General features: G+C 43.9%; 1 protein-coding gene across 1 annotated transcript in view; it reads left to right on the forward strand.

Annotated features, from left to right (window-relative positions):
• The window catches only part of IGF1R (insulin like growth factor 1 receptor), a 1,159,892-nt gene that overhangs the window by 879,067 nt on the left and 258,000 nt on the right, over positions 1-22,825 (forward strand). The window contains exons 8-11 of the mRNA XM_086958078.1: positions 9,395-9,521; positions 15,642-15,880; positions 18,010-18,177; positions 18,557-18,761. Of these exons, the coding sequence (XP_086814204.1) occupies positions 9,395-9,521; positions 15,642-15,880; positions 18,010-18,177; positions 18,557-18,761 (739 nt within the window). The remainder of the gene's footprint in view (positions 1-9,394; positions 9,522-15,641; positions 15,881-18,009; positions 18,178-18,556; positions 18,762-22,825) is intronic.

Raw genomic sequence — 22,825 nt, forward strand, 5'->3', positions numbered from 1 at the left:
TTATGCTGTGGGCTTTATCTGCCCTCTGCACAAGCTCCCATAGGAAAATGGATGTTTCCGAACCCACTGTGTGTGGTCGCATCCAAATGATGCAGTCGGAACCGCCGACCTGAGGTCCGTCGGTTCCCAATACGCAACATTGTCTGGAGGACGCAAGTCCGCCCAACATCGCAATCAAGGCCTTAGTTACAGGTGCCACTTTGCTGCTCTGTCTAGATAAGCTTTGTCTCTGAATCTGTGAATGAAGGGTCTGAAAAGAAGCCTAGTGTTAATTAATTTGTGGATATTATAGCATTCTTTTTAAGCCCATGTACTGCTGGACACTTGTACAATTTGATGTTCTAGACATCCAAACTACTATGTGATGGTAAGTTAGGCGCGAGTTGACCTGGCAGAGGAATATTGCTTTGACACACGTAGAGAGCCCAAGCATTTTTGGATAATGCCAAACCAGTCGGTTGATCCACTTTAAATATGGTTCTAAGTGTTGAATAAAAACATGTATTCCAGCCAAAGGCGCATATATAGCTCCTGGATACGGGCAATCTTGAGGACTTGACGCTTCTTGTAGTTTAACCCTTTGAGTGGGTTAGATCTATGTTCCTGTGTGTTTGAAGTGAAAGAAATATCTGAACTTTTTTTGTTTAAATCTTTTTATTGGGGTTTTACATATTAGAGTCCCATGTGGGCATTATATCAATCATATGACAGTTGTTACACACATAGACAGGTTACATAATATCCACAAGTATAGCTCATCTTCAACATATATGTTCCATTCCGTCAGATGCGACGATATATTCTCGCACTTGGAAGTGCAGGTAAGTGACCTAAGTGTACGATGTTGTGACTCACTGTGTCTTGTCCCTTGGGCTACATATTGGCAGAGGCAGGTATGAGGGACGTCCCCATGTTTGCCTGTATGGCCCCTTGTTAGGTAGTCTGTTATTCACATTCAATATGTATGTTGGCATCTAAACCGCCAACTGAAACTGAACTAGAAACTGTGGGGAGAAACTTCCTTCAAGAACCTGAGGAAGGGGAAAGCACGAAGGCTGGGCGAGGGCGAGTGGCTGTGGTGGGTGGAGGGTGTATCAGCTATCAGTCTAGGGGGTGAGGGCCACGAGGGCACCAGGGGGAAAGGGAGCAATCTGTTGGAGGTGGTGGGTGCTATCTCCAGTGAGGCTGAACGCCCGTCTTGTCACATCCACCTGTCAAGGATCTTACTCATCTAGCATCTGACTAGGTGGATTGGGGTGTTGGGAGGAACCGCGGGATTGAGGCGGGGATGTCCGTGGTGCATCGTCTATTGCTTCTCTTGTTTAAATTGTATGAGCAGCAGTGTCCATTTTAGGTAGATGGGATGTTTGCGTGTACCCTTCACTTCTTCCTCCCGAAGAGTTTCTTCCTCTGCCGCTCCCCACTTGTTTACTGCCCCTACCCAGGCTGTTTCTGGGGGGCCCGCAGGGGCTCTCCAATGCATAGCTATAGCTCATTTCGGTAGAATAAGAACAAGGGATGCAAATTGCCATTGCAGTTTTTCAGATTTTTTCTTTTTGTAGGTTCCCAGGGCGCAGACCTCCCTGTATCAATGTGTGGCAGGTTAACCAGTGTGAGGAGTGTTTGGTGTATCTTGGTCCAATATCGTTGCAGGGATGGGCAGTCCCAGAACATGTGTCTTAAGTTCGCTTTCACCGTCAGACAACGGGCGCAACAAAATTGTGTGTCCGGATAGTACCGATGCAGTTTGTCCTGTGTGAGTTATGCCCAATGGAGTATATCAAACTGTATGTTTTTGAATCGCGCATTCCTGGACACTTTTTTTGTATATTCTAGAGCACGCGCCCATTCTGTGTCATGAAATACTCACCCCACATCGTCTTCCCAGGACTGCCTTAAGTTATCTAGGGAGACATTAGCCAGTTCCCTAATGGCTTTGTAGTGCCATGTTACTAGGTGTCTGCCAGCTCCCATGCGAAGTATCGTGTGAAGTGCCGGGTGTGGTCCCAGAACATGTGTCTGAAGTTCGCTTTCACCGTCAGACAACGGGCGCAACAAAATTGTGTGTCCGGATAGTACCGATGCAGTTTGTCCTGTGTGAGTTATGCCCAATGGAGTATATCTCACTGTATGTTTTTGAATCGCGCATTCCTGGACACTTTTTTTGTATATTCTAGAGCACGCGCCCATTCTGTGTCATGAAATACTCACCCCACATCGTCTTCCCAGGACTGCCTTAAGTTATCTAGGGAGACATTAGCCAGTTCCCTAATGGCTTTGTAGTGCCATGTTACTAGGTGTCTGCCAGCTCCCATGCGAAGTATCGTGTGAAGTGCCGGGTGTGTAGGGGGTTCTCCGTCCCGCAAATTCCAGAACGGACGGGCACTATCTAGGCGTTGCCTATGGGTTAAAAATTGTCCTTGCGGGAGATCATACCAGTCAACCAGTTGCTCGTAGGTTCTCAGTTGTCCTTCGTGGAACAACGCCTCTGCCTCCGTCACATCGTGGTTGATCCAGACCTGTAGGGCCCTGGTGGTGTAATATTTTTCCCCTCGAGGGAGACCCACAAAGGGTAGCAGTGGGGAGTAGAGTGGCCGGTCTTTCGACATTGTATGGATGCGCATCATTCATTTACGAGCTATGGAGACCTGTACCGGGTGTGTGCGGGTCGTTTTAGTGTCAGGCAGGAGCATCCTTCTAATGGCGGGCAGAAGTACACTGCCGGCCTCCGTTGTCGTCTCCCCGACGCATCTCTCCGCTGTCCAGTGGGACAGCTATTGAAGCTGTGCAGTGAGGAAATATGATTCAAATGACGGGGCTCCCAGGCCTCCACTGGTGATGGGCAAATATAGTGTTCGTAATGCTACTCTGTGCCGGCCAACTCCCCATATCAGCGTTGTGAGCCGGGCATCCAGTTCACGGAAGAAAGACCGGGCGAGATTACTGGAAGGTTGGCAAAGTGATAAAGCAATCTGGGCACCATTATCATTTTTGCTATGGCCACCCTGCCAATGGGTGCCAGGGGCAGGGTCTTCCAGAAGCCCACTGCCGATCGCAGACTCGCCAGCACTTTACGACGATTGCCTTCGTATAGATCTGTCAGGAATGATAGAGCTGCACTCGCAGATATCTGGGGGCCGCTTCATTCCATTTTAAGGTCTGTGTGCCCATCACTATGTCGTGTGGTGCCAGGTGGGAGTTGAGCGGGTAGAATGTCGACTTTTCCCAGTTGATCCTAAGACCTGAGGTGTCTCCAAATGCTTGCAATGTTACCCCTATCGAGATGAGATCTATTGTTGCGTCTCGGACGTAAATCAACAGATCGTCCGCGTAAAATGACACGAATGTGTCGTTCCTGCAATCTGAATCCCCCAAGCCATTCCCTCTAGGCGTAGTCGTAAGGCCAAGGGCTCCACCTCCAATGCAAAAAGGAGGGGGGAGAGCGGACAACCCTGCCTGGTCCCCCGCTCTACCGAGAATGGAGCGGAGATAAATTGCCAACCCTCACCCTAGAGGTGAGTCCCTCATACAAAAGTTTTGTGTTTGCCATTAAGGTGGGGCCAATATTCAGCCTCCGGAGAACAGCAAACAAATGGGGCCATGTCAGAGTGTCAAACGCCTTCTCAAGGTCGAAGATCAGGCATGCTGCGCGGGGGAATCTGTCTTGTACCCTATCTTTGGATATGGAAGAGCCGTCGCAGATTATGTGAGGTGTTGCGCCTAGGCACGAAGCCGCATTGATCAGAGTGTACTATGGTGGGGAAAATTTGACTATAGCGGTCGGCCAAGATCTTACCCAGAATTTTACAATCTGTATTCAAGAGTGTGATGGGCCTGTACGAGGACGGGTGCATGGGTCTCTAAAAATGTCACCATCATTTATTCGCGCAATGACGCGGGCATGATACCTCTGGTTAAGGCTTCCTCGTATGTGGACGTTAAGTGGGGTACTATCTGAGCTGCAAATGTGCTATAGTATTCTAATGGGAACCCATCCATCCCCGTTTTTTTTCCCTTGCAAGAGACCCAATGGCGCGCTTAATATCGGAGGATGTGATCTTGCTATCCAGGTCGTTTTTATCGGCATGGGAGATTGTGGGGAGTGTTCATGTGCCCATAAATTGTGTTCGCGCGCATTGTGTCGCCGGTGCTGGGTTTCGGTACACATCTGCGTAGTGGGTGCGGAATATCCGCAAGATGTCTAGTTGGGAGGTGTGGAACCGCCCTGTCTCGTCCACTAACTCAGTAATTGGTTGTGATGCTGTGTCTTGTTTGGCCTCCCACGCTAATAGTGCTCCTGCCCTATTACCCTCCCTGTGTGTCTGCGTTGCGTACCCTCGGAAATTGTATATGCGTAGGTCCCGCAGCGCTTCCACGTGTGCAAGTTTCGCCGCCGCAAGCTGCGCTATTGTGATCCTCCCTTGGTCCTCGTCCCGGTACAAATCTGCCAATGCGGTCTCTGCTGTGTGTAGTGCCTGCTCTAGTGTTCTCCGTACCCCTACCACCTGTTGAATACTGTGTCCCTGGGCACTGACCTTGTATGCGTCCCACTCCGTTGCTCTGGAAGAGGTGGAGCCTACATTATGTAGAAAGTGTTCCCGGAGGAATTCCCTGTGTGTGTGGCGAAAGGCTTGGTCAGTGAGGCATTCCTGAGGGAGTCTCCATGTGGGGACCGGTGGGGTGGGCGGCTTCTATCTAAAGGTTACGATGTGTGTGTCGTGATCCGATACTATTCGCCCCAAATAGTCAGCGTTTTGTATTTTGGGCAGAATATCTGCGGAGCATAGAAACCTGTCAAGTCTTACCCGTAGGTCGTGGGGAACGGAGTGAAAGGAGTACAGTCTGGCGTCAGGTTTCCTGCGCTCTCCAGGCATCCGCCAGCGCCCAATGTTCTACCCATTTACGGAATTGTTCCATTTGTTTGTGTGCTGGGGAATGCGTTGGGGGAGGGTGCGACCTGTCTAAGTGTAGATCTAGTACACAATTGTAATAACCCCCTAGGAGCCAAGATGTCGCGGTATGACGGGCTAGCACTGTGGTTAGCTTATCCCAGTATTGGTCTTGCTCTGTGTTAGGAGCGTACACACAGCCGAAAAGTATCGGTTGGCCTTCTAGTAAGCCGGGTATGATGGCATATCGCCTGTCTTTATCTATCAATCGGGTCTGCTCTTTGAATGGTACACCAGGTCTGATCCATATTAGTGTGCCCCTGGTGAAGGCAGAGTATTTCGTGGCGCAGACTATACCCGGCCATTTCCTATGAAGGCGGCCTACCTCTTGTTCCGTCAGGTGCGTCTCCTATAAGAGGGCCACCAGTGCCTGTTGTCTTTTAATGTAGGCATATATCGAATACCTCTTAGTGGCTGTGTGCATACCCCTGACATTCAGAGTCACAAATTTGAGGTCCGTGTTTGATACTTTAGGTACCATGTTTCACCTGGTTATTCCGCAGTTCCTACTGAGTGTCCGCTTCTTCTCAGTATGCCCATCCCCCCTATCCTCCGCCCCACCCAGATGGGGACATTTGCAGTGATCGTGCCCTCCTATTCCTGCCCACTCCAAGGTGACTTAGAAGGTAAAGATATAAAGGGGGGCAAACCATATCTTTGGGGAACATTCCCAACTTGGGGGACCTATTGCACGGGGCAATACGTCCAAACAGTTCATCATGTGAGTTCTATAGTTCGTTTCTGCGGGGTGGTGGCCGGGCATCTTCCCCACTGCTGCCGGCTCCACTACAAAGTCAGATAGACGTCGGAAATCTCGAACATCTCGGTTATTCCATTTCCTTGACACTGATTTGAGGCTTTGCTGTTCAGCGCGGTTTTCGTGAGGAGTCCCGGCGACTGCCCCATCCCTGGAGTCGGACAACTGGGCGGCAGTGGGTGTACGTTGCAGTCCATGTCAAGGGAAGCCGTATTTACCATGTGGATCTGATTTTGATACAGCTGTTAAATTAGCAGGTCCGCTGTTTGGGGTGTCACTATTGGGGGCGACATGGAGCCTTCTCTGGAGGCCGGTGCCTCACTGGCCTCGTCATCAGAACTCAACAGACGGGGGTCTCCTTCCACATCCGACCCCCTCTCCGCGGGGCCAAGGGCTGTCACCGCCTGAATCGCCTTTCTGCGCTCCGCTATAATCTGTGTGAGGTCTGGGGAATCAGTCTCCGTCTGACTAGATCGGACACTGAGCTGCGCTAGGGTGCCTTTACGGCATTGTCTCAGCGATTGACTGCTTTGTGCCTCCGATGTGGTCGAGTGACGGGATGCATACTGTTCCACCCAGGCGTCTTCCTCCTTCGGGTCCGTGAAGAAGTGTGTAGTGCCATTATGGACGATCTTGAGTTTGGCCGGGAACAGGAGGGCGTACTGGATGTTCTTTTGGCGAAGTGTGCGTTTTATCGCCTGGAAGATGGCTCTCTGTTGCTGTACGGCCCGGGAGTAGTCGGGGAAGAGCATCACCTGCTTATCCTCCACCTGCAGTCGTCCGTGTGCCCTAGCCGCTCGGAGGATAGTGTCCCTGTCTTGAAAGTGTAAGAGTTTCATCAAGAACGGGCGCGGGGGCAGGCCAGGCTTGGGTTTTCACGCTGGGACTCGGTGCGCTCGTTCAATGGAAAAGTATGGAGTCAAGTCTGTGGCAGGTGTAAAGGCGCGATCTAGTCAGTGATGCATTGGATTGGGTCAGCCCCTTCCGCCCCCTCCGGCAAATTCATGACTCTGATGTTGCTCCTCTGGGAGCGTCCCTCCAAGTCGTACGCTTTATATTCGAGAGCCTTGATCCGGGATTTTAGATCTGCAATGTTGCGGTGGTGTTGTTGTACTTGCTTACTTTTCGCTCTGGGTGACTTTGTCCGTTAGCTTTCTGTGGTCGTCCCGAAGGATATTGAGATCTGTAGCTAAAGTGTCAAATTTGTTCTCCATTGCCACTCTGGAGTGTTCTATGGCAGCGAGGACTTGGTCTAATTTCCTGGACGTGGAGTCTTCTCTGACATGTTCCTCTCGCGGACTAGTTGGGGCCGGTGACTGGGGTGTCACCTTCTGCTGGTCTGCTGCCTGGGTGGTCTCCACTGTTCGCTGATGACCCATAATGGGGGGCTTTGGAGCCTCTGGGCGAGTTCTTGTAGCCAGCAGTGGTCAGGCGCGGACCAACACCCGCGGCTTTCCGCCGCGCCAGACACCCGTGCCCCGTGCAGGACTGGCGCGTATCCACAACCAGGACGTCGCTCCTCTGCAGACGGGCAGCAGCCGACCCAGGGAGGGGGCCTAGAAGCACAACAAACCAGCGGTGTCGCGGTCACGGCCCCAGGGCCTGGGGGCAGGCAGTCCCGGCTCGCCGCGTCACGATGGCACCGGCAATAACTCGCTCCAGTCTGTAGCTGCGCTGGTCCGTTCAGGTCTGGCGTCCTCGCCGTGTCACAGGGGAAATTCTCGCGTCGCTCTCCCGACCTTCAGTGCCGGGCCTGCCGGGGCCTCCACGGCCTATGGATGCCTGCTCATCGTTGGCCCACCTTCCTCTGCTCTCTCATGTTCTCTAGGTTACCGTCTGGCATGAGTGAGGGTATGGTACGTGTCCATATCCGCACGTCGCACGTGAGCTGGGGTGTCGAGCAGGCCACTCTCTACTCTCCGATGAGGATTTGGGGCATTAGACTGCCAGGGCATTTGGCACAGTGAGACATCAGCGATGGGCCATCCACGCCGTTTCTCCCAGCCCCGCCAGGCCTTCCCAGCGCACTCGGCTGCAGGGGCTATCCATACCCCCACAGGATGTTCCGGGGTCCGCGCGGCGAGGGCTCCTTTCCGCGCATCTATCCCTCCTTTCCGCGCATCTATCCCACGGTTCTCGCTCTGCAGGGACTGTAACGTGGGAGACAAGGGCCCCAGTCAGGGGCGCGTGGTGTTAGCCGACCCCTGCTCACAGGCACCGCAGGCGTTCCCCGCAATGCAGCCACATGACGTGCCTCATACCAGCGCCACACACAGTGTCCAGGGCTGCAGTGGCGGTGATAAGACCCGGCGGGAGTAGGCTCCCCGCCGCGGTCGTAGTTTGCCGTAGCGCTGCGGACCCACTCCTCCCCCGGCTTGATAGGTGCCGACCGAAGCCTGGTCGCTGACGCGAGGACGCCGCCGCCTCACCTTGGGCCTGCTGGCTCGTCGCTGGTGTGTGCGGGCTAGGAGCCGCCGGGGCCGAGCCTCTCCCAGTCCACAGGGGGCGCAGTCGCTCTACCTGACGGCCGGGATTTTGGAGGGACGCACATGGGGATTACGAGTGGAGCGCTCCGGGCGCCGCCGCGACCATGTCCCGGAATTCTGTGCACATCAGGAACGCCCTGGGGTGTTCCGGTCCCGATTTCTGTCTCCGCTGCTGTTATAGAAGGTGAGAGGATTACATGGATGGCAGTTGATACGGGCCAGCAGCCCGAGCCTTAGAAAGAGCGATCCGCCGTCTTGGCCAGCTCAGAAATATGTCTAACTTATACTGTTAGGATGTTTGTTTTGCTAGGATGTATTTTTGAATGAAAAAATTCTCAGTTATCTGATACCTCTTAGATCCACACATCAGTGTTTTCTGTTTAATTGGTGGACATGCCTGTAGTCATATCTGGAAAGTGTCAAATTGATTTTAGAATCCGAGTGAATTTTAAGAGATCAACATAGAAGTTTTCCAAAGTACAGCCTTAACATGGCAAGACGTTTTGTCCTTCACGCACATTTGGATATACTTCAAATATTTGATAATGTGCAACAAAATGTACTTCCTTATATGTTTTTGGGAGGAGGAGGAGAGCCTACGCCTTCTACCTCTTTGTATTCCCACTTTAGCTTCTGTGGCCTAACCTTTTGTTACAACTGCTTCTATTTTCAGTTATCAGTTTCTTTCAGTACGTATTTGTCTAGGATGTAGTCTGTTGCAGGTTCAGAGTCTGCATTAGTTTTCTATCACTCTTGAATTGGACCTCTGGGCTCTCGCCCACTTCTCAGCCCTCATTGCTTCCCGCAAAGATTCATGCTACAGAAATAACATTGCTAAACAGTTCTTTTGTCAAAACAGTACTTCTATACGTCGTTGAGAATGAGAGAAGTAATTTCTTTGGTTATTGGAACTTTTTGCTTGCAAGTTCTGATGTAAACTTTACTCAGGGAGGCTTGTTTTCCAGTCTTTGGTCCAGCCCATAGATTTCTCATTGTCATGTCCCACGCATAGATTACCAAGCAATATTTTCTACACCAACCTGAGGACTCCTTAAGGGAATGGGAGGGGCACCTGCCATTGCACATGGGAGCCCATCTTGACTATGGTAACATATTTGAAAGCTTGACAATAAATGCATTCTGCTTTAAGGCAGACTGGCTATTGTGCATACTTTTTGTAATCTGCATTGTTTTCCTTGTAGGTAAAACATATAAATTGAAGTTCATCTCTAACACAACAATGAAGAACCGGATTAAGTTGACATGGGAGTGGTACCGTCCCCAAGACTTCAGAGATCTCATCAGCTTCACAGTTTACTACAAAGAAGCGTAAGTATCTTCTCTTCAGTGGTTGGTGATGTCAATCAGGACCAACCGCTGGATTGTGTTGGGGTTCCTCGTCAAACATTGTTTGCTTTGACAGACATTACTTTAGAGTGAGTTTGGATTCTCCCTCCAGGCATTGCTTGCTTGCTTGCTTCCTAGAGTGATACATGCCTGCCTTGTTTTGTTTGTCATTCATCGTTGTATTCAATAACATTTATGCATTGGAAACATCAAATTCTGTGCGGTTTGCAGCTGTAAAATGTCTGTTATTCTTGACCGCTAAAGAGTTCTCGAGCATAGTCTCTTACATTTCTGCAGAAAGATTGCACTTACATAGTTAAAACGGAGACAATGCAACAAAGTTCACATGCTTCCCAAGCAAGAACACAATGCTTTAAAGACGAACATAGTTTAGTAGTAAAGGCTGTGTAGAGTAATAAGGTTCCCAATATGCAGGAATCCATCAGTGATCAATAAATATAACTAGTGATGACATTTGAATTGAATCATCCTTCCTTTTTATAAGTAATAGCAAAATTCATATCTGAAAAACAGGCTTTAAAGAGCACATTTTGTGTTTTTGGCATGTGACAATTAAGACTACTCCATCTCACTGAGTCTCAGTGATGTTTCTGGTTGAGTGTCTTTCAAAAATACAAGCATATCCACTCCAGTACCGTCCTCAAAGGGCAGTTGATGAAGGGATGCTTTTTGGTTGAGCCACAGTTGGTTGCCAGTTAAATGCTTCTTCAAAATATAAAACAACTTACTGCAGCTTGCTGGAAACACATGGAAGAGAGTCCTAATTGTCATATGTGAGATTGACGTATTTTCTTTGTTTGTAAATCGACCTAAAAATAAAAATGTACCACCTCCAGACCAGCCCACCAAAACTGGAACTCCATCACTGACAAGGATTGGAACACTGCTCTCAATATCCACAGACCCGAATTCAGCAACAACCTCCCTGAAACCATCAAGAATTTCAACAGTTAGCTCATCTCCTATGCTGACTCAGTGGGGAGGTGTCGCTGAACGGTGTGCATATCCCATTTGTACCTTTAAGCGAGATCAAGACCAAAGACAATTAAAAGTGGTAATCCAAATATCATACAGAAACCCAGTAAATGGCATCAGATTTGGCTGCCTATGAATTTGGATAACATTTGAAGTTGCCTATTTTTGTGACATCAGCATCTTTGCAATTTCTGGTTTTGTCGTACCAGAAATATTCTTTTCCTTGACCTTTTGAAAATGGGTGACCATGTCCTGAGCAAGACTACTCCTTGGGTCTCTACACCCAATTTGGGATGTCACGATACAGACCGCTCAGTAGACCTTACTGAGGTAATGCCCGATCTCTGCTGCAATCTATAGCATAAGTATTACTAACAAAGGCAAAGAATAACAATAAATGTTATAAAGGGGATGCCGTGAGGTCCAGAGATTAATATGACATCATACACCTTTCAACTGAACCATCAGCTTTTAGCTTGCATTGATGTTCCAGCCAAGCTCTTAGAAGTAATTAGTTTTTTTTCTGACAAACAGTTGACTACTATGAGAGCCAGAAAGTGGCATTTTGGAATCCTGCAGGTATCTTAGAAGGGGTGGAACTCTGCAAGGGAGATTTTCTAATACCACGTAGTAGAAACACATTTCAGATTCCCAGGATTTTCTTGTCCTTTGTGAATCCTATTAAATTCAATTTGATCCCTGTGTTTCTTTTCAACTGGCACACTCACCAAGTGAGAGATCATCCTGAAATTAGGTTGAATGCTTAATGCCTGGTGTTCCCAAGGTTTGGTCTTTCACACCATTTAGCAGAGACGCATACTGTTTGTAGCTATCTATTGAGCATTAATCTAGACACATATTTTAAAGGCATGGGACACTCAATGCTTTTAGTAATCTGATGTAGATACCAAAAAATAGATTAAAATAACACATTCATGCATTTTTACTTGCCCTAAGGTAAAATTCCAGATGTCCCTGGTGCATTTTTATGACTGTCTCACCTAACCTGTGTCCCAACACTGCTTATTGCTGCTGAGATTGTACAAGAAAAGCTCCTTTCTGTGCAGGTCAAGATGGGTGTATGATGGAAGATACAGGTGGTGATTATATTTCTTTGACCTGAGTAGTTATGGTGCTTTAAGTTCAGGTGATCAAAATATCAGAGTTTTAATATCTACAGTTCTGGATTTCGTCCAACCTCAATGAAAGAGCACAGTGGTGGGGGATGAGTCTAGTTCATAAAACAGGTGCAGCTGTATTTGCCAGTACATGACATTTAATAGCATATTTATAATGTCTCCAGCCAGGAGTTGAAATGGCAGATACCTGAAGGAGACTGTACTTTTGTCAAGTTTTTGTAAATCCTAATCCTGAACTTGTGATTTGCAAGAAATGGGCTGAGTGGCACCATTCATCTCAGCACCCGAGTAGTCAAGGTCTCAAGTACAGGCATGATAATGAGGTGAGGATGACCAGTTGCAATTGGTATATTTTGGAAAAGATTTAAAATAATTGCTGATGCTCTCAATAGAGCCATTCCTACAGAAATGCATTAAAACTTTACAATTTATTTGTGGAATCCTAACCTCAAACAGATGGTAGTGTATCTCCCCCTTGTTGGAAAGTACCTTTTTAATGTGAGATTAGATTGAAAAAATCGTACTAAACTATCTTTTCTAAGTAGTTAATCGTTTAGTAACAGAAGTCCTTTACAACTGCAGCCTACATTTCGAGGATATTACTACCAATGGATAGAAACTCATATGTTTTTGTTGGAGTCTGCACATATACACTTGAAGTAATAGGCCGCGTTAGTGCCAAGCAACTCTCAGCTGGCTCCTAGTACCACTGAGGTTAGTAATGATAGGTCTTTACTCTTTTCGCTTCCTTGTTTTCCAAGGGGTAAATACGCATGTCCTTTAGAAGTGGGTGACCCTCAAATTAGGCTGATGTGTCTTGGATGTTTTTTAAAACATGATTTGTATTCCTTATATAGGCACCAGTTCAAAGCAATTCATTGTTAATTTGAACGAAATGAACATTTAATTTTTCATTTGTTATGTAGTTGCAATAAAGTTTGTGTGCATGCATATCATTATTTCATGTCTTCTGTAGGCTAGACAGACTCGTCACAACAACACAATGAGCATTATAAGCAGTCACATAAATGATCTCCAAAGCTCCATCCATCACAAGTACAAGAGTAGCAAGAGTGCCCTGAAAAAGCAAAGGATGTGTTGGCTTATTGAAAATCATTGATTATAGAAAGAAGCTTCAAACCTAAGAATTTATAAATCCTACACAGTCGATTTGATAAATTGGGAATGGACGCATGACAGATTTGAACAATGTTTACATTCTCCTAATTTGCTCATAAAAAGATTCTGGAAGGTTATTATAGGTAAAAACACTACAATTTTAGAATAATAGTATTCAGATTTAGTCCCTGTTAAATCGAGATATTATATCACATTGATTTTGACAGTCTTTCCTCCACTTTCATTTGGCTATATTTGTTTAACATAGAGTAGAAGGACCCGCAGAGATTTCATTGGTCCGCTTTCCATGATGCAGGCAAAACAGGGATGGAGCATCCTTACATCTTGTTCCAGCTAAAGCATCCACAAAGCATCATGCTTTTTTACTGATTACAGGCGTTCAAGAGCAGTTCCTGTGGAGGGATTGGGAGAAGATAGGATAAGTTATTATTGTTTGATTAGCCAGTCAGGAGAAATTCTCCTGTGCATAGGTCAGATTCCCGCAGAGATCAGAGTTAGGTCCACAGGAAGCTCGATGTTGCCAGTGGGTGAGGCCTAAATAAACTATTCCCTAGAGACCCTGAAATTCCTTAAATTCATCCAAGTGTATAAGATTCTAGCAATTTGTGATCATGTCACTAAATGGACTCAATGTATTTAGGCCTCCAAAGACTGTGCCCAACCATTTAGTTAGTTAAGATTTGTTAGGCCTTTTTCTTGGAGTGAAGATGTTAATTGTTGCGCCTGACTTGAACACTATAATAAGAGAGGGTTCATGGATCATTTACTTGAAAAATGTAATCCGTGATCTTTCGGACAGAATCTCTAGGGGTGATGGAATGTCAGCAAGCAGGTCTCCTGAACGCCTAAGTTTGACTAGTATAGTATCACAGTTTTCTGCATATGTACAATGTATATTGTCCACTTATTATGGCTATACAAAACCAGTATTTTCTTTCGCTTTCTTTTAAATCAGTTCAATCAGAATGAAAAATTATGCTGGACGAGCACCATGGCAGAAACACCTTTTGATGTTTCCTTTTAAAATGAAGTCATGGTAGGCCATGAGGTCATTTAGGCTGCATTCTGATTACAAAGTCCATTTGATACTGTTACTTTTAAGCATGCATACCCGTGTCAATCAGATCCCCTTCATTTTTCCCACTCTGTGGAACAAGAATCCCTTAGCACATGCAGTTGACTGTTGACATCAGAGGAAATGTGGGCTTCCCTTTTAAATGAATTGCACATCCTGTGAACCAGACATGCATAGTTAATGGAGTTCGTGCAACAGGGACACTAACTTTCACTTTCAGTTACCCGTAGCACACTTTAAAGAGCCGGAAAGGTCCATGGAACAATAACGTGCGCTGATTGCAACCCAAGCAGGGGAGGCAGAAGGCAGCACAAACATCAATTTGAAAAGTGAAAGACCAAGTTCAACTTCACCGCAAATTAATTTCATCATCTTTTCAGCGAGACCCTGGTACCCTTTTGTCAACCATGTGAAGGCTGACCTTGGTAGGTCTATTGTGGGACACACTATTCTCTGAGGGGCACGAAAATGCAGATGATCTCAAATAATAGCCATAGGAGGAAAATTATACAGAGTGTTTATCCTTAACTGATTAGACTACCGTATGTCTTATGTGAAATTTGGGGATAACAGATGATCACTTGCACACCGGATACACCACTCTGAATTAAATGTAGGACGCTGCTGTGGCAATCTTCCTTCATTTATTTGATAGTCCACGCTGCACTTGTGATATTATCTTTACAGAAGACCCTGGATATACTGCCAACTCCTACTGGGATTAGAATGAATCAAAGTTTCCTCTTTGCTATCAGACTGTTCACTGATTGTTTTCTCGAAATATATAGTGAGAGTTTCGTCTTGCTGAGCTGGCCCTTATGGTGACATTTCAGGGGTACAATTTAAGTTCTTTTAACTTCTTTCACCGGTGTCCTAACTGGATGTGGATGGACGCAACCAGCTAGTGTTTATGTGGCTGGATATCCAAAATGGGATATCTGTGACAACCTATTGGTAAAGGGGATGTGATAATTGTTTCACTGACTGTAGCCATAGCAGTTTACAGCGGGGAATACTGGAGGCACCTGTGCGGTGTCCCCAGGGTTTTTTGTTTTGGAGGGGGCCCGACCCTCCAAGTTATGCCATTGCAGTGTGCGTGCGTGCAATGGCGTGAAATAATCGTTAAATGCTAGGGAAAGCCACTTGGCTTTACCAAGCACGCCCCTGCAGCATAGGGGGACCAACCATTCGGGGGCCCCCCATTGAGCCCAAAACCAATTGATATCTATGCGATGTGGGAGCCACTGTGGTCCCTCATCACATAGTTGTGGGGGATGGGGCGGGGGGGGATCGGATCATCTTGCGTTATGCTACTGCTGTTTATTTCGAGTTAAATAATTTGTTTTTTAATATATTTAAATAAATGTTTACGAAGCAGTGTAAGATGGAGACTCGGCTTAACAATTATTTATTAGACTCCCTTAGATTTTTTAAAGCCATAACATCAACCTGTGTATATGACAGTGGTTATCGAAGTTCAAGTTTAAAAAAATGATGCAAATGACAGTTGTGCAGTCATTAGAGGTTTGTAGTGAATATTATTCCCTGAGCTTACTAATATGCTCTGCGTAAATAAATATATTGCTGTGAAAAATTGGTTAATGAGCAAGCCAATTTTGGTCTTAAAACCAGGTTAAGGAGCATAAAAAGGGCCACCATGGTTATAAATCCACAGAACATCCGAGTTCAGTAACTCCTCAAATCCAGCTGCAAAGTTCTAACTCATACTCACCTCACCTTCTTCTTTTATAGACCAATTCAGAATGTCACTGAGTTTGATGGCCAAGACGCCTGCGGCTCCAACAGCTGGAACATGGTGGATGTGGATCTCCCACAAAACAAGGAAATCAACCCTGGTGTTCTGCTGCAGGGACTGAAGCCCTGGACACAGTACGCTATATATGTCAAAGCAGTCACTCTAACGCTTATGGAGAGTAACGACATTCATGGAGCAAAGAGCGAGGTTATCTACATACGCACAAGTGCAGCAGGTACGTACAGCTACAGTTTGAGATCACAGTGCCATTGTCGTCTATAAATGATCCTAACAAACTAAAAAGCAATACAACTACTATAGGCATGTGCTTCTAAAATTGCTAGTTCATAGTAGGAGACTTGAATTCTCCTAATTCATACAGTTGCACTGCATTGTTCTCAAATGTTGCCATCTTAGCTTGCTATATAAAATGTATTTTCAGTTGGTTTTAGTGAGGTTTGACTTTGTCCTTCATCATCGCCTTATTCATAGTGACATTGATAGTTGTTTAAATATTTCAAAATACTATTATATTTCCGCATCGTTTATTTTAAGCTATTCAGGCAGTTTAGTAAACTTTCATTAATTTAATGAAAGTTTACTAAACTGCCTGAATAGCTTTTTCTATGCAAATCGAGCCATAAGAGAATAATTATTCTGCTGTGAATTGATGATACTTAAGCACAAGGCAGTTTGTTCTTTTTTTTTTTTGTAGTCAGTCTCTTTTCACAATATTATCTTTTGTCAAATCTCCCACATTCTTTCTCTTTTTAACAGGTTTTTTTAAAGTGCTTTTTTTAAAGGTCAGTTATTTCTGCTACGTAATAGTAGATTAAAGGTACAGGTCATAGATATGTCTATTCTCTCTTCATAATGAAAGCCTTCAATGCCTTAAGCTTTGCCATCCCTCGAACCTCCGCATAGTACTCTCCCTCCCATGCCTTTAAGAAAGGAGTCACTAAAGGAGGCAAAAAACTCCAGAGCCCCTGATTGTTTCTTTAGACCCAAATAAAATATTTTGTGTAATTTTGGGCAAATATGTCCAGTAATCTTGTGAAAATAGTATATCAGCAAATGGCCAGGAATGGGCACCTAGCGAACATGCAGAGTTTAATGCCTTATCCACAAATATGGAGGGCCCCCTTTTCCCGTCTATGGATTTTTGAAAGATGTGAGCTAGTGATCACAGATTGCTTTGAAATGCTGTAAGCATAACCTAGCTGAATGTAGCCATTACAAAATAGAGTTCAATATATCGCACTCCACTGACATTCCTAGCCAACTTAGTTCTGATGGGGACCTGCATTAACAAATTAAATCAACTATGGATAATTATGCCTTGTAGTTCAAAAACGCTTAACATATAAGTAGATGGTTGGTATTGATAGTCATCTAACACATGTCCTTTTTGTTGATTAAGCCCACTGCTTTCGTGTGTTTCAAAAGCTGGTGCACCCGATTAAGCTTAATATGCCCTGTCAAAGTTCCTGGTCCAAAATTCCTTGACAGATTCACTGCCCAGGCACTGGTATTGAAGTGCCTCATAATCTCGAACTTATCTTGGGTAGATTTTAATTTTCTACAAGAAACTCAAAACGTTTATTTCAGGATTGTAATCATTTTAGATGTATGAAGCAATATAGTGTAAACCAGCCAATATCTTAAAATAGACCTCAAAGAAAGTTTGAGTTTCTTTATATAAACCAATATCCTATCTATGCCAATTGCTGAAGTATTTTAATAAATATGCATTTAGTAGAACAATACCCATGCCAAGTCTATTAGCCTCTTCCCAGTACAGACCCATTAATGATGTTGCAAGTAGTAAGCACCACCTGATTTTTTTACCACGGCCTTCCTAGAGTCGTCTACTTGGCCGCAGGATTCTGTTGCACTTGTGACTGCTTGAAAAAGCCCCCCGCCCATGGACATTATTGCTAAAATAATACTAATTAACCTTGTATAAGAGTGTTCTGATGCCCGGGGTGTTTTCCGATGTATTCAGTGTTGACCCTTATTCCACAACATTTACTTTTCGTAGAACATTTAATTAATTTGAGACTATGGTTAGTTGGGGGTTAAGTGGAATCTTTTGGTAGCTGTAAACTTCGGTGAGCTACTTATTTATACCGTACATGCATACCAATTCAAATTGACTTGTGCCACAATTAATCTTATGCATCCATCTCATTTTAATTCCTATTTCAGTAGTTAATGTTTTTTTTATTATTCAGTAATGTGTTTTCTTATGTTGACGGTAGAGCTTGAAATAAGCCAAGAATATGGTAACTTGAACATATGATTTTCTCGGGTTTAAATCTCCAGTACATCACGTTAAGACTATTTATTTTGTGTTTTTTTTAGTGCCTTCTACCCCTTTAGATGTTTTATCTGCATCAAATTCCTCAACTCAACTGATTGTGAAGTGGAAACCCCCATCTCTACCAAACGGCAACCTGTCCTACTACATTGTGCGCTGGCAGCAACAACCCCAGGATAGTTACCTGTACTTACACAATTACTGCTCCAAAGGTAGGCGGAAGTTTAGATTGGACAAACGTGGAGTCGTTTAGACTCTTGCCTCTTGGTGTGCATTCTGAGACTACTTGGTGGATCTTGTTGCTTTAGCACTGTGGTTCAATAGGTGAGTGTGGTTACTGTGGGATAATATTGGGGCTGATGGAAGTATTGAATATAATAGAATGTGTCTGTCTTGGGGGAAGGAATAGGCACAGATGCATCCACCAAGTTAAAAGTACAAGAGTAGTTTCATTTGTGTTGGGCTTTCACCGAATAATCTTGAGTCGACTGATCTTGTCTCGAACTTTGCATCTCTTTAGCATGGGGTTAAAGTGAGTAGCAAAATTGCATTGTGACCGCAGCCTTACAATTTTTACTCTGTTTTTTAAAGATAAGATTCCAGTTCGGAAGTATTCAAATCAATCCATTGACACGGATGAGAATTCTGAATCCTCAAAGACTGACAGTGGGGGCGCAGAAAAAGGGCAGTGCTGTGCCTGCCCAAAGACGGAGGCGGAGAAGCAAGCTGAAAAAGAGGAAGCAGAATACCGAAAGGTCTTTGAGAACTTTCTCCACAACTCAATTTTTGTACCCAGGTAATGTCTGTTGCATAGTAGTATATTCTCTAAAATTGTTGTTACTTAATAAAATGTAATATCTATATCTATATATATATATATATATATATATATATATATATATATATATATATATATATAGATATAATGATGATCCGCTTCAGACACCCAATTTATCTATCATTCCACCCACTATGGTCTGCTCGATCATATGATCGTGAGCCTCCTCAAAAAAGTTAATTTGGGGTATTTTATAGTTCTCCTCCTAACATAAGTTTAATTATCATGTTCCTCTGGGATCCTCTAAAACACCAATAGATTATAATGTCATTAACTTTATTTAAGCATCAGGCTGGGACCACTGCATCGTAATCTATTTTAACGTTGAGGGATTCCTCGAACAACGCCCCCGCTACTAAGTAGCTCCTCTTTATTACTTCATTACAGCAGTTCCAGGACATTTACTAGGCTCCTCACACCTATTGGCGTGTCTGGTTGCAAAAAGCAATGTTATTGCTGCATGTGAAATTATCACTCTTTAAATTAATCCAGAATCCTCTGCTTCATTAAAGGAGGACATCTCTTTCCCAGCTGCTTACTGCTGGTGAGAAAGCACTGACCATCTTCCACAGTACGATTGCAAGGTTTTTGTGTGTTACAAAAAGTGACGAAGCGCTAGGCTTTGCATCTCTGTCATAGTTTCCAATCTATTATTCGTTTTAGCAGAACTTAAATCAAAATACAGAGGTTACGACTGTGAATCTTTAATGTATATATAGAGCTAAATACTTTTAAAGCAGTAGTTTACATCAACAATTTGTTTTTGTTGGTCCCCTCATTTCTTTATGAAATTTATAGATGAGTGCCCCAATCTAAATTGTAGCCTTTATTTTAAGTAGGACTGATGACATAACAGTGACATAAACTGCCATCTTTTTACTTTTCAACGAAAGCGCCTTAAACGTAGCTGCATTCTTTTTTGCACTTCTCAGCCAGGCCTTGCGCTACCCAGAAAAATGAATGGTTTACCACATTAAAGACATTTGTGAAGGAGTGATAGAAGCATTCCATATCACATAAACACCCATATTGTGTGATGAGAAACATCGGTGTGAAAACTAGAGCAAACCTGGATAGCACCCCCTTTGAAGAGGTTACAGGTAACCACTGACTTGCAAGTCCATCAGGGTTTTGAAGTACTTCAGATGAATTATTTCCAAATAGGGTTTGGAGCAGGGCCACGTTGTGTAGCTCGAATGATTTTCTTGTTTAATTAAACATGAGAACAACAGAGAGTTGCATTTGTAGGACTTGGCTTACTTGCTAGGTTTTATGAACAGACAGACGGACGACAGGCGGCAAATCATCTCAAAGTATTCCATTTTATTGCAGGTATAACTACAACCAAAGGTACCATTAATAGATGAATGCAGTGGCGGCTGACCACAATGCGAAGTGGTAGGGCATCAAGGATGGGGGCCAGGGGACATAAATACATTAGAAACTAATATGAAAAAAGAAGTTGTGACTTACCTGACGCTGTTTATTCCTTCTCTCCCAATCCTGACTGCCGCACACTGCTCAGGCTCCCAGACACCAATCCCAGCGCTGCTCTGATTCCCAGCATGAGAGAAGCACTGCAATTGGTTTAAGTGGCTTACTTCGCCCCTCAACAGTGCCTGGGAGCCTGGGCTTCTCTCCACCTCTCTGTACAACACAGCCCGGTGGAGAAATGCTAAATGTGCATGATGTTATGGCCGCCCAAATAGTCATGCTCACTTAGTGCCTACAACACCTCCTCCTGAAGCTCAGTCAGGCCCTGCAACTCTGCTACCCAGCAGAGGCAACAGTGAAAAAGAAAATAATGGAAAAATCATTATATCATTTTCTTCTTCACTGTTGCCTCTGCTGGGTAGCAGCAGTGGAGCAACGCTCCTTCGCCGTAGCAGAGTCGTCGCTCCTGGATAAATATCTTAGAATGAACCTGAACTACATACAGACAGACACATCCTCAATATACTAATGCACCATGTTTTACTACAAAGTTATTATTCCAATCAGGAGAAAAACATTTTCAAATTTCTGAAACCTCTTTTACCCTAGTCCGGTAGCACTTGCATTTATTGAAAGCTTGTATTGCTGTCAAGTCTTTAACTTTTAGGTATTGTTATCGTTTTTAAATTATTTATTTGACCAATTATGCATAACTAGAAACGACTCTTTAATAAACTCCTCACTAATTCATTCAAGAAGGAAATCTTTACGGACACGTAGGAACGGGAAAAAGCTTTTTCTGCCATAAAAAGATTTATATTCAGGAACTTAACTCTCAATTAAAAATGTATTAAAGATTTGGAACTCAAATAAGGTCCACATAAATGAATGCATATAACTTACTACACAAAAAATATACGGTAGGTCATTAAAGGCAGCAACTGAATATACACATTTTTCAACGCATAGCAGCTTCAACAAATAAAGTTTTGGATTAGCACCAATAGGATTAAGGAAACAAAGCATATCCCTAATTGTGCAAAGAGCATTTAAGTAGCAGCCAGTTCATGTGTAAAAATACGATTGAAAGTCCAGCTTCAGCAGAAATTTTAAAATTAGTGGCCAGTTCATGTGCAAAATACAATTAAAAGTCCAATCTCAACAGAAAATTGAATTTATAATTAGCAGCAAGAGAATAGAAATACCAAAGCATATCCTAACATGTATAAAAAAGGCTGTTGTTACAGCAGATGCATGTGCATAATATAGTCCAAAAGCTGGTATCAGATTTTAAAATTAGCAATAAAAAAGTGGATAAAAAGCAAAACATATCGCAGTTGTGCAAAGAACCTTTAAGTAGTAGCCAAAGAATGTGCAAAATATAATCAGAAGAAAGCGAGAATATTAATACTCCATAATAGGGTGACAGGCACCGGGATATCCGCCCATTTAGAGGAATGTATAAAAGATTAAAATATACACATAAACTCCTTAAAAAATGGAATAATTTTACACAGACATCTTTGTTTTTTGGATTAAAAAAAAAGTTGCTGGCTGAAACTACATCTTTAACATCATTTTGTAAAAACATCGGCCGAAGCCAGCGGCGATGACCCGAAACCAATGCTGGACAGAAAAACAAGACATGATCCAGATTCTGAATGCTCAACTCACAAAAATTACATATTTTTACATTTTTCATGTTCTGGGACCAGCTTACTGTTAGATAATTTAAAGGTAAAAGATTCATGCGATTTAAGGTGAGCCAACGTCGAATTCAATGTTTTAAATTCCAAGACAAATATTTCTGGGAGATTCTCGGGGAGCTCGCCCTACTTATTATCTTTAATCTCTCTTTTGTATTACAAAATTTGATATCTCTATTAAAGCTTAGCTTACCACTTAGGGTTTTTAAAAGAGATTTAAATTCTAGTGGCGGGAGGATAATCACTGTTTCTTCTTGTACACAAAAGAGATTTAGTGCCATAGAGAAATTGCAATAAAAGGAATATTTCCCCCCAAAACCGCCAAAGATTTCGTTGCAAATGAAACCTCTTAATGAGTAAGGCTCGCTGTTTTTTAACTGGTATCCCCAATATAAAATCCTGGATACACCTTGGATGTAGGAGCTTATCAGGCCGAATTCCAGTCTAATAGCAGCTAATGGGACTAGCGTGTTGAAATTGCACAATTTAAGTAAATTCTGGCCTTCAATCCTATCTAAAAAAACTCCAGAAGTTTACAGGGATAGATTCGATAGCATAAAGCAGAGCTGGAGGGATTTTTGCTTTGAAAACCGTCAGGTGATGTAAAAAATGCCTTTTGCCCATTGCACTATAAGAAATGTGCAGACCATTAGCGTGAGATACAGCTTTACAGGAAATGTGTTCGATGTGAAGTTTATTCTTCGTCTTACCAGCTATTAGTTTCCCTAAGTAAAGGTATGAATCTACCACCTCTAACTTTTCAAGACCAATATGCCACTTAAAATTAATTGATTTTCTACTTTTGTTGCATTTCATGATTAGAATTGTGCTTTTTGATACATTTATCTTCAAGAAGTGAGCCATCGTGTAATTCTGGAATGT

This window comes from Lissotriton vulgaris, chromosome 2_1, assembly GCF_964263255.1.
Source record: "Lissotriton vulgaris chromosome 2_1, aLisVul1.2, whole genome shotgun sequence".
In the NCBI taxonomy this organism is placed as follows: Eukaryota; Metazoa; Chordata; class Amphibia; order Caudata; family Salamandridae; genus Lissotriton; species Lissotriton vulgaris.